General features: G+C 46.3%; 1 protein-coding gene across 2 annotated transcripts in view; it reads left to right on the forward strand.

Moving 5' to 3' along the window:
* otud7a (OTU deubiquitinase 7A) overlaps positions 1 to 11,395 on the forward strand; it is a 41,404-nt gene extending 30,009 nt beyond the window's left edge. For both annotated transcript variants that reach the window (XM_080475574.1, XM_080475575.1), the window contains 5 exons: positions 1,542 to 1,669; positions 1,753 to 1,902; positions 7,528 to 7,642; positions 8,224 to 8,308; positions 8,986 to 11,395. In XM_080475574.1, coding sequence (XP_080331700.1) covers positions 1,542 to 1,669; positions 1,753 to 1,902; positions 7,528 to 7,642; positions 8,224 to 8,308; positions 8,986 to 10,545 — 2,038 coding nt within the window. In that variant the 3' untranslated portion in view covers positions 10,546 to 11,395. The remainder of the gene's footprint in view (positions 1 to 1,541; positions 1,670 to 1,752; positions 1,903 to 7,527; positions 7,643 to 8,223; positions 8,309 to 8,985) is intronic.
* Positions 11,396 to 11,870: the final 475 nt, after the last annotated feature.

Genomic DNA, 11,870 nt, shown 5'->3' on the forward strand with positions numbered 1-11,870 from the left:
CTCTCATCAAGTTTGACTGGAATACAGTAATCAGTTTAGGGTTGTTTGATGGGCCTAGTGTGAGATGAGCCTCTAAATAGGATGATTGGGATTCACATATTAAGAGGCTCTTTATTAGAGTGAATTTGGCAGTGTGGCTGTTTGTGTGGCTGACAACTTAATTGTTGTACATCCTTGGGTTCCCTGGTGGTTGCATCCTTGAGAGCTTCTCTCTCTCTCTCTCTCTCTCTCTCTCTCTCTCTCTCTCTCTCTCTCTCTCTCTCCTGCTTTCTGTCATTCAAATGCATGTAAGAAAAGATGGACATTGTGTAAACTGACCAAAATGATTTGGCTGTTCAGGAATATGATTGTACAGGGCTGCAAAACTTACATTTTTTGGGGGGTCATTATCACTTAATTTATTCATCTATCTCCTATACTTACAGTACACCTGATCTGTCTTTGGGACCCACCATCACCTCTTTATGACAAGCCGCAACCCAAATCGAGAAAAATAGCTAATATTTAAAGTTCATTGAATTCCAATAGGGTGTAGTTTGGACCTGATAAAATTGAACAGAGTTTTACAGTGTCTCAACATAAACTAGACACATTTTTTGCAAAGCAAATGGGGACTAAAAGAGGGAAAAATTCCCTTTTATGATCAATTAGGTGCATCTTAGTTAAAACCAAAACTCTCATTTACACTAACTTCAGGCTTTTTTTTTTTTTTTTAACAGACTCAATTGTGTTTTCATGCATAAATCTGAAATATATTTATGTCTACTGTAGTTTCAAAATTTCACATACCGCTTCAGTTTAGATAGCGTCAATTTTGTACGTGTCAAAACCTCGCTGCTCAAGACACACTTTTGTCTTCAACATATTATAATTAACGTAACATATTCTGCATCATATCCATGTTGCCCCGTGCTTAATTTGCATATGTAAACAAACATACTTACTACTTTTATTATTCTACTATTAAGAAGTGTGATCAGACAACACAACATTGATTATGACCGTAGTGCCTGGGCAGAGGCCAGTGACCTACTGGAAACAGGTCAGCGACCCACTTTTTGGTCACCAGTTGAGAATCACAGTTCTATGCTGCTTTGTCCAGCTTGAGGGAAGCTGGAGTTTTTCCCAGCTGATTTTGGGTAACGGCAAAGTACAGCCCGGACAGCTCGCCATCACAGGATAGAGAGTGACAAAGAAACACGCAGGTTCATACTCATGAGTTGGCCTCCTGGTTTTGTTTTTGTTTTTACTCTGAAGAGAAATCACAGTACTGTGAGAAAACAACAAGAACATGCAAACTTCACACAAAAATGCCCCCAAACTGGACTTTTGGATATTACTGCTGTGAGGAGTGCTAACCACTTCATCTCAGCCTCGAACATGTTATCTTGTCTGTTCAGCACAGCGATGAAGATTTTGATTACTCAGTCACACAGATTGTATGGACATGGTTGTGAATGTTTTGGATCACTTGAAACGTTTCAGAACATTGCTTAAAAAAGTCATGTTTTTTGCTTCTGTGTTGTGTGGATGTCTTTCAGGGTGGACAACTCAGAGGATCCGGTCTACGAGAGTCTGGAGGAGTTCCATGTGTTCGTGCTGGCCCACGTGTTACGCAGGCCAATTGTAGTGGTGGCTGACACGATGCTCAGAGACTCAGGAGGAGAAGGTAGACTCCCCGTGTGGTCTTACAAAGGACAGGAAGATAAACAGTTGGCTAAAACTAAAGGCATGGCTGTGACTGAATTTCAGCGTTCGCTCCCATCCCATTTGGTGGACTCTACCTGCCCCTGGAGGTACCTCCCAGCCGCTGTCACTGCTCCCCTCTGGTCCTGGCCTACGATCAAGCCCATTTCTCTGCACTGGTGTCTATGGAGCAGAGAGACCAGCAGCGAGAGCAAGGTAAGCAAATGTCCAGCATCACGTGACTCCATTGCATAACCTAATAGATAAAAAAAGCATCTTGATGTCGAAATCTGTGCAGAAAAAAAAAGAAACTCTGCTCGACCTCCTCTCAATTAAAACCAAAATGTTCAGATGCTGGTATAAGCAATATAGCGGCAGTGTTTGCTTTTAACTTGATTTTTAGATTGTGGAATGGAAGCGAGTGGTCCGCCTGTCCTGCTGAGGGTGAATAATGTATGAGACAGCCGTCTAATTACCTGTGATCCATTATTAAAACAGGCCAGTTGGAAGCAGGAACCAGGGAGTGGCCGACATGGAGGGAAGTGAACAGTGTGCCCCTTCTGATGTACGGTCGACCAAATATTTCTCTCCTGTTCTTGTACAGTTCTCATATGAAATTACTGCGTTGAAATTAGTCGGCCATGCGTCTGGCTCTCAGACAGGAATGTGCGATGTGGCGCTCCACAAAGCATATTGATTGCGTTATGTTGTGGCGTGCCTGCGCAGACTTTCCGCTATGCTGGGCAACTCCTTGTTTTTTGTCTTCTTTTTACCCCTTCAGATGCCATGCCGTTCCCACTCCGGATGCATTGCTTACTCTTGAGGTCAGAGTATTCGTCACTCGGAGTTCCTTTAATTGACAAATAGAGTGGATCTCCTTGACAACTCGTCTTAGTAGTTGCTGCACTCATCTGTATCTGGCTCAGTGGGTGGAACTCACTTGTCATTTGCGTGGGCAGCCAGCCAACCTTGTCTTTGTTTCTCACTCGGAAATACAGAAACATTCACGCAAGCAGCTTCTTTCTTCCTCTTTGCCTTCCTCTTTTCTGTCTTCCTCTCTTTCTTGCACTTTTCTGAATATGTAAGGTCCTATTCTCAGTCTATAAACACCAACCTATTTATTAAGTCTGGGTATAACCATGTCAAACCAGTACACAGACGTGATTACTCCCCTACTGTCTGCACCCTCAAGCCTTGTCCTTAAATGCCCCTGCAGCTCAGAAAAGACACAGCCCATAACTATCCTGTATTAGTTTTAGTGTAGCAGAGGTCGTTCTCCTCATGTCCACCAGATGGTGCATATGTCCACAGAACCCACCGCAGCTTTTTCTCACACCACACCACCACTGCATGGCTGTACTTTTTTCATCCTGGTACACTGTGTCCTGTGATAGGATCAGAACGAGTTTTGTCTGCAGTCGCTTTCTTCCCGAGATGTTATGAAAACACTTGTATGCCTAACTTGGTGCATTTGTATGTCTTGTGCGGGCTCGTGTTGCACAGCACTGATATGAATCTGGGCTGCTCTGATTAGGATTTTCTACATCTGCACACATATTGATGTATAATTCAGTGCCTCTGTCTGATATCATTCGAACCGGGTGTCTGGGTGCATTTTCATCTACTTTGTGGATTTCATGGAGCGGTGCTGTGTTGCTTTGCTGGCTCATATCTCTGAACGTATGCCAGACGTACAGGCAGAGAGTCAGACTGACAGACCTAATCTTCCACTGCCAATTAGCGCAGAGTCGCTCCTGCCGGCCCCTAAGCCCTCGCCGCATCGCCACATATGGGCAGTGGCCCCAACGAACCAACCCCTCTCGCCGCTGACAGTCAGGCCACTGTGTGCACGTCTCAGGTGGACGCTTCCTCTCAGTTTCCTCCAGCACAGCGAAGAGCATCTGAGGGGCTGTCAGCCTTGTGTGTGTGTGTGTGTTCAGGTGTCAGTGGCTGCCTTAGAATACTGGCTCTTTCTTCAAGCCTCTGCGTGGAAGCATATAGTAGAGTCCTTCCTTTGTAACCTGACTCTAAATCACACGGGAAGATCAGGCTGCTACTACTTCTATTGCCCGTCTGGTAGTAGGTGAAAAAGCACTTGGGAGGGGGTGACCGAAGCCAGGGGTTAGGTTCAAAACGTTTCTAATTTCAACTTTCTTTTGAATTCATCCCTCATAAAGGCTGAGTACAGTAGTCAGGTGAAGCCGCCTCGTGCACATGTGTTTGTTTTCTGTCAGCCTACCGCTGCTCACCTGCTGTGTGATAATGACTAGCTCCTCGGTGGATGCAGCTGACTGTCTTTCATCAGCCTGTTTGTGTGCCTGTGGCCGGGCAATGTATGAGTGAGGAACTGACCCTTTGGAAAACGCTGGAGCTATTTCAAGCTCCGGCCCTAATACCAAAACACTTCCAGGTTTTCTTTGGCATCCCATCATCAAGTCTCTAACACCCATCTGAATGGAGTAAATGGGCCCCTTTTACACAAAGACCACCTACATGACAGTGTGGTGGAACCATCCAGTTCTTGTCAGGTTTGGCGTCTCTATCTTTTAAATGCAGCCCATGTATGCCTCGCCATGCAGTCGGTGTAATTGAACCAATACGGCAGTCCGCATCAGGACTATATTTGTTGTGGTTATTTCGGATGTGATATACTTGTAATTGCCACCATGATTTGCTGTTAAAATGTGAAGTAAAAAAGCTCTGTCTATTTTATATGCATGACTGCTGTTTACTCTGGTGAACTGGCTCCTTTAAATCTGCAGCTGTGCGCAGTGACCAAAGTCAGGAATTCAAATTTGTGTATTTTCCAGAAAGTACAAATTGTTCTTGAGTGTCAAGGCAGAGTTCACATTGGCTTTGTTCTTCTCTGCTGTGAGACGAACCTTGGGGGAAGTGTCTTTGTCCTTTTGAGAAGAGTGGGAGAAAAAGGAGACGCTAATTATATTCTGCTCTCATGACACAAGCCATCACATAAGCTCTCATTTATAACCACGAAGACAGAGATGTTTATATTAGCCCGGGTCAGATGTACGAATGCTTAGAAAATCTATCTACCCTGCTTCCACCAGCTGTTTCCTCACAGGTTACACCCATGTTCTCCCCTCTTCTCTCCATCTGTGTCCCCCTCGAATCAATTTCCAAACTGAGCGGAGACGGGGCAGAAGCTATGTTGCTGAGTACACAGCTTGCATACCGCGGAGGGCTATGATGTCATCCGTGTTCAAGCAATGAGAATCGGTCATTCAAGGACAACAAAACAAGGCTGCCAACAGGGATAGTAAATACGTTACAGCACACTTTAGTCCCCCAGAGCTCGCTTGGCAGTGATGAAACTCTGAATCTGGACCCGGCCCAAGCGGGAACAACAGCACACACAGGACTTTGGAATGGAGAGAAACAGGGACAGCTGCATCGTGGGAGCCAGGACGGCACCTCAAAGACCTCTGCTGCCTGCTGCATGACCCCAGTGAGAACCGAGTGGGAGCTGGAGCACTGTCTTCTGACTGTGTGTGTGCGTGCGTGTGTTTGTGATTATGACAGATTTTTTCTGGGCAGCAGCGTTCTAGGAAAGACCCTCTTTGAGAAAGGCCATTTTTTCTCCCCCTCCTGGTTTGCAGTGCCGCCATGCCATGTGCTCTTGTTACTGCGTGACTGCTGGGCTGCAGGCGTGTTAGTCATGCACTTTATTTGGTAGCTGGTGGAACATGCATCGTAATTGTGCAGCACAGGGAAGGCTCATTTGGCATACGAAAACACGTTTCTAGACTAGCTGAATTTACATCCATCCATCTTATGTACCAGCTTCCAGCTAAGGATTGTGGGGGTCCTCAGACTCGGTGAGACAACAAGGTTCAAGGTTACCCAGAGACAACTCAAATTTATTAGACACTGAAGAAATTCCACCAGCTGAGGACATACAGTATGTCACTTATACCGTAGGCAAAATTCACAAGGGACTATATCTTCACAGCAGGGTGTTTGTTCTGTCTGTCTTTTTGACCAGTAAGGTATCAGAAAGTGACAGATTACATCAATAGTTCATTCTTCGAAAACAGACGATATATCGGGTTGAGCCTCACGGCAGATAAATCGTATCCCTGTTGCAGTTGCATGTCCAGTGGAGCCTCCTCACATGAAAATACGTTATTCATTTAAACAGACCAAAATAACAAATTTCCACCACAACTTGATCCATTCCCATATCAATGATGTAACTACAGCTGAACCAGTTTTTAAACTGACCCACACAGTGCTGACAGCTCAGCTCATGTGTCAGAACAATATCTGTTCTTTTTCCGAGTAACTCTTCTATAGAAGCGACCGCATTCGAGTACACATGTGATTTTGACAGTGAACGTGTGAAGAGGATGAACTAAAAAAAGAGACCTAAGAGGGACAGAGTGAGGATTTGACCTGTAGTGTGATCGGGGGCACAGGAGGGGTCGCGGCTGCTCGTATCCACCAAGCCCACGGAGCAGAGCGGCCCGTTGGCAGTGGAAGAAGTGATGAGCCATGGAGGAGACTGTGTCTTCCATCTGGGTCTGACGGCGAAGGCTGGAATGTCCTCAGCCCGAACAGCCTGCCTCTCGCCTGTGTCATGTGGATAACAGCCTCCACACGAGGTAGCCTGAGGAGAGAGCTGCTACGTGGGCCAGCAAGGTCTAGCAAGTCCTCCATATACTGTTGTTTTAAACGGCGCCCACGCTCTCGCTCAGAAACACGTACACGCCTTCATTGTGTGCACACACACACACACACACACACGGACCGCAAGAGGATGCCTCGGTAGGTGTCTGTTTTATGTTCTGTGCCACGTGATTAGTGCTGAGAACCTCTTCCTGCTTGTGCGCAGCTGATCATATCAGAGGGGGATGAATGAAATCATTTCAGCACTCCTGCTCTTACTGCTGCGTTTGATCGTAGTATATTACTATAGTGTGTTGTAGCGCGCAGGCCTGATCAGCTTTAGAACTGCTCACTTCCTTGTGAGTTTTTTTGCAGCTCGCTCTCTCTCTCTCTCTCTCTCTCTCTCTCCCTCTCTCTCTCTCTCTCTCTCTCTCTCTCTCTCTCTCTCCCTCTCCCTCTCTCTCTCTCTTTCTCTCTCTCTCTCTCTCTCTCTCTCTCTCGCTCTCTCTCTCTCTCTCTCTCTCCGTCAGACATGAATGGATCATTTTTCATACAGTTGCAGATGTTCAGAGAGCAACTTTTGTTCTTAAGCCATGAAATACTACCTTCTTCATTTTGGTCTAAAACAGGGATCCGCAACCTTTTTCGACCATACACCAAAATGAGGGAAACTCTATGGAGTCTTATTTCTGTGGACCAAATGTAATTCATGCCTGAATTTAAGAAATGTATTAACTACAATTGAGAGCTGGTGACATTTTATCACCGTGATTTGTCAACATTGATCATTAATTCCTCCCCACATATTAAACATGGGTCAAATGCTAAATCTTTTTAAACCCAAAGTTGTAAAAAAAAGTCAGATTTCTACTTTCATTTCATTCTCATGGAAAAAGTATAAAGCGATCTTTGCAGCAGACTACACAGATGAGATCGACCGAGGCCCTTCTTTGTCTGGATGAGTCAGTGTGAGCGACACTGACTGGTCACGGTCACTTCTCAGCCTGAAATATGAATGACGGATCAAATACACTCCTAGTATACTTTTCCCTGCACTGACAGACATCCCGAATAATTAACATGGCATTATATGATTCTAGTGTGTCCCTTCAGCCTCTGACATCATGATGCCCTCAGAGAAACGGTGGCATGCAATGTTGTCTCCGGTGGTAAAGCTTTACCAAACTAATGTTCTGATAATCTCATCTCCTCCAGCTGTTATCCCCCTGACTGACTCGGAGCACAAGCTGCTGGCGCTCCATTTTGCCGTGGATCCTGGCAGGGACTGGGAGTGGGGGAGGGATGACAACGATAATACCAAGCTCGCCAAGTAAGTCCCGTATAGCATATCGCCGGATGATGCTTATCAACAAAGCCCACAGAGGCACTGACAGCGAAAGCAGCCACGCCAAGGGCAGGAGGGTTAAAATGTGCAAGCCAAGGCCGTTCTGTTGGTCCACCCACAAAGCTACATGTGGGGGATTTAACTCTGATTATGGGCTCCGGGTTCAGGTCACTTCAAAGTGTGCGGAGAGAGAGAACAAATTGTGAGCCACGTCACTCATTGGTAGGGTTTCCCGGGAATGGCTCCACTAAAGCAGCAACTCCCTCTCTGAGTTCAGCAAAGAGTTTATGTAAGGGTTTCTGTTTCACATTCCTGCTAGTCAGGGGGAGAGTTTATCCTTGAACAAGCTGCAGTAGGAACAATGCAAATATGCACTGAAGAGAAGCTCCAAAGCATTCACCAACACCACGTCTGCATTGCACCGATCAATCAATACGTCGCAGGAAGTGTTTCATGTAGAGGTTAGGATAGGTTCAGTAACTTGTGGAGGAGTTACAGTCGGCCTGTTTTTTACACACGAAACTGAAACCTACTTGTTGTTTAACTCTTCCTTCTTGTTTTTGCAGTCTCATCTTGTCTCTGGAGGCCAAACTCAACCTGCTGCACAACTACATGAATGTAACATGGATCCGAATTCCATCTGAAACAAGGGTAACTTCTTCTCGCACATGTGCCTCTTGTTTGTCATGGTTCATTTACCACTAAAGAGCCACTAAATCCCGTTTGCAGATGCACTGGAAACTCCAGAGTCCAATCAATCAGATTTATTCACTGTCAGGCCGCAATAAGCTCAGGAATCTATATTTGTTGTGGTTATGAATCATCAGAAACGTGCAATGAAGTTGTTTATCAATACATTTTTGCCTGTTCGTCTGGAATAAATAGAGATGCTTTAAATCACTTGACATCTAAACCAAATTCAGTGTCCAGACATCTTGCTGAACAAATCATAGACTGTGGAAATAACAAGCTTGATGAAGTCTGTCTATCCGTAGTCTGATTTGATCTGCCAGGAGGCGTATGTCTTGGAAGACGTGTCCAAGTGTCTTCATGAGTTCATGCTCTTCTGTTCTAAGACAAGTCCAGTTGACCTGATTCAGTTGCTTTGACGAAATCTCCCCCTCTCCCCCAGTATCTCCAGATAGATTTAACCCTTTTGAGATAGACCCTCAGTGGATCCGCTGTTCTTCTTTAAACTAAAGATAGTTCTATGGTGACAGTGGCTGTATGTTTGGGGATTGTGGCCTCGGTTGTAGAATCGTATGTTGGTCACTCAGTGAAAATGCTTCACTACATCTTGTGATTTTATTGTGTGTGTCTGTGTACAGGCTCCCCTGGCTCAGCCAGAGTCTCCCACAGCCTCTGCAGGAGAGGATGTCCAGTCTCTAGCTGAGTCCATGGACTCTGACCGCGAGTCCGTTGGCAGCAACTCCAACGTGAACACCGGCAAGCCCAACAAGGAGAAGGACAAAGACAAGCAGCGCAAAGACAAAGACAAGAGCAGGGCTGATTCGGTAGCCAACAAACTGGGTAGCTTCAGCAAGACGTTGGGAATCAAGCTGAAGAAGAACATGGGAGGCCTGGGTGGTCTCGTGCACGGTAAAATGAACAAATCTAACTCTGGCTCAGGTCGAAACGGAGAGAACGGAGGGGAAAAAACAAAGAAGAAGGAGTCTAAGACAACCAAGGGAGGCAAAGAGGATTCGGGACAGTCAGCCAGCTCCACTTCATCTGAGAAGGCCACGAGTCCGTCCCCGACAGACAGACCCTCCAGCTCCTCCCCCACCGAGAGACTGGACAGTGCAGGGAGGGTCTCAGGGGACAAGAGTCTGGAAAACTGGAAGTACAGCACTGATGTCAAGCTCAGCCTCAATATCCTGCGGGCTGCCATGCAGGGCGAGCGCAAGTTCATTTTCGCAGGCCTCCTGCTCACCAGCCATCGACACCAGTTCCACGAGGAGATGATCAGCTACTACTTGACCAACGCCCAGGAGCGCTTCAGCCAGGAGCAGGAGCAGAAGAGGAAGGAAGCCGAGAAGAAGCCCCCCGCCTCCAACGAGGCGGCCCTGAAGAAGCCCGAGCATGAGAGCGTCTTCCAGAGGGAGAGATCCGACAGCTCGCCCCCCGAGAGCTGCTCTCCCGTCCTGCCCCACCACACGCACTCCTTCAGCAACTCACAGCCTCCGCTGGGTCTCAAAGTGCAGGGCAGGAACAGTCCCACTCCCGCGGCTCCTCTCGTCTCCGTCCCCGTCCCTCCTCTCACGCCGCCGACAGCCCCGCATCACGTCCCTCATCCAGCCCCACCCCCCGCGCCTTACTCCTCCCCCAGTATTGGTGCTAAGCGACCCGGGCCCGTTCCTGTGTCTGCCCACTACAGCCATACGCCGCCCATCCAGAGGCACAGTGTGATTCACTTACAAGATGTCAACATGCAATCCTCCATCTTCCAGGATGACCCCTATAAGCCCGTGGTGGGCACGCTAAAGACATGCGCCACCTACCCCCAGCAGAACCGCACACTCTCGTCCCAGAGTTACAGCCCCGCTCGTCTGTCGGGGGTCCGCACTGTTAACACCATAGAGACCCTGTCCTACAACATGCCCGGAGAACACAAGTCCCACACCTACACCAATGGATTCGACGCGGGAGACATTCAGGACTGCCTAGAGTTTGCTGATGAGGACAACTCGTCTCACACCTGGCTCAACCAAGACAAAACCAAAGGGCGGAGCTCTGGAAGCCCTTTGTACTGCTTTCAGCAGCGCCGCTGCAAGAGGGAGAACTGCTCCTTCTACGGCAGGCCGGAGACAGACAACTACTGTTCCTACTGCTACAGAGAGGAGCTGAAGCGCAGGGAGAGGGAGAGCAAAGTGCAGAGGCCTGTATAGCCATCACCGCTGCTTCAGCCACTAGTCAACAAGGCAGCAGGAGACTGGAGGGGAACGACACCATCTGCACTCTGCGTTTAGAATTACATGATGGCAAACATTTTTCCTATTTTTTGAAGAATGCTCGTGTATTCGTGTCGCCCTTCCCTTGTTAGTAAAGATTATTCCTTTATGATGGGGGAAGCAGAACGTGAAACAGTGAGCAGCTTTGGCCAGATATTGTTATTTTTGTGTTACTTCTGTCTCATTGAATTTAGTCTTTTACTTGTTTTAGAGTAAAAGTCATCTCACCGTGATGTAACTTTCTGTGTGTGAAGGAAAGTTCTTTATTTTTCAAAGTACAAAAGACTTGCGTCTCGTCAGGAAGGAACATTTTAGCTCTTTTAATCCATTTGAATGCAATACCTCTGCTCGGTTCTTCAAAATCTCTGTTGGAAATTTGTAGTTGTTTTGCAATCAAAAGAAATTGAACGGGGGATTAATATTAGACTTTAAAGCAATAAATTGGTGATTTTTGCTACACCCTCTCCCAATTTTGTCTATGCACCAATAATATAGTTACTGTAGGTTAACAGTGTCTTGTAAATTGTAAACGATTGTCACAGTGTGCTTTTGTAAACAAATTTGAACTACAGGAATTTAAATGTGCAAACATTCTAGATTGTAATCTTGGGATTAGGATGAAATGTAAAACTCATTTGTTTAAGTGTACCTTTGTTCTTACTGGGGTGCAAAGTGTCCCCTCTGTCAGAATTGGACTTCAAATATTGTGTAAGAAGACGTTTTCACATTTTTTTGCCCGTAGTCGACCTTCTAAAAGTCCACAAGCACTGCCAAACTGGCTTCTTTAAAAAAAAAAAAAAGAAAAAGAAAAGAAAAGAAAAAAAATCCAAATTTGCAAATTGTTTTCTTTTTTTTTTTTGTGCCAAACACCAAACGATGTGCATAGGATGAATCGCTTCTCAAATATGCAGTGTTTATGGTGTGTTTCTCTGAGTTGCCTGTTCTAAACTTCTCTACTCGGTTAAATGTGTTAGATGAGAGGAACTGTGGGTAGAGAGAACAGGCCGATGTGTATTCGTCTGAAGTGTTATTATTACGTGTCTCCACCCCCCCCACCCCCCATGCACACACACACACATACACACACACACATATACACACACACACACACACACAACGTGCAATCATGCTATTAGCACTACGTGGTGACCTGCAGTATAGATGTGTCACCGGTCCAGTGTGAGATTGTTCTTCTTCCATATCTAGAGGCCGTTAAAAGAAGCACCTGCTGCTACGAGCACCTCAAGCCTTTGTGATCATCA

This window comes from Lipophrys pholis, assembly GCF_963383615.2.
Source record: "Lipophrys pholis genome assembly, chromosome: 11".
Taxonomy (NCBI): domain Eukaryota; kingdom Metazoa; phylum Chordata; class Actinopteri; order Blenniiformes; family Blenniidae; genus Lipophrys; species Lipophrys pholis.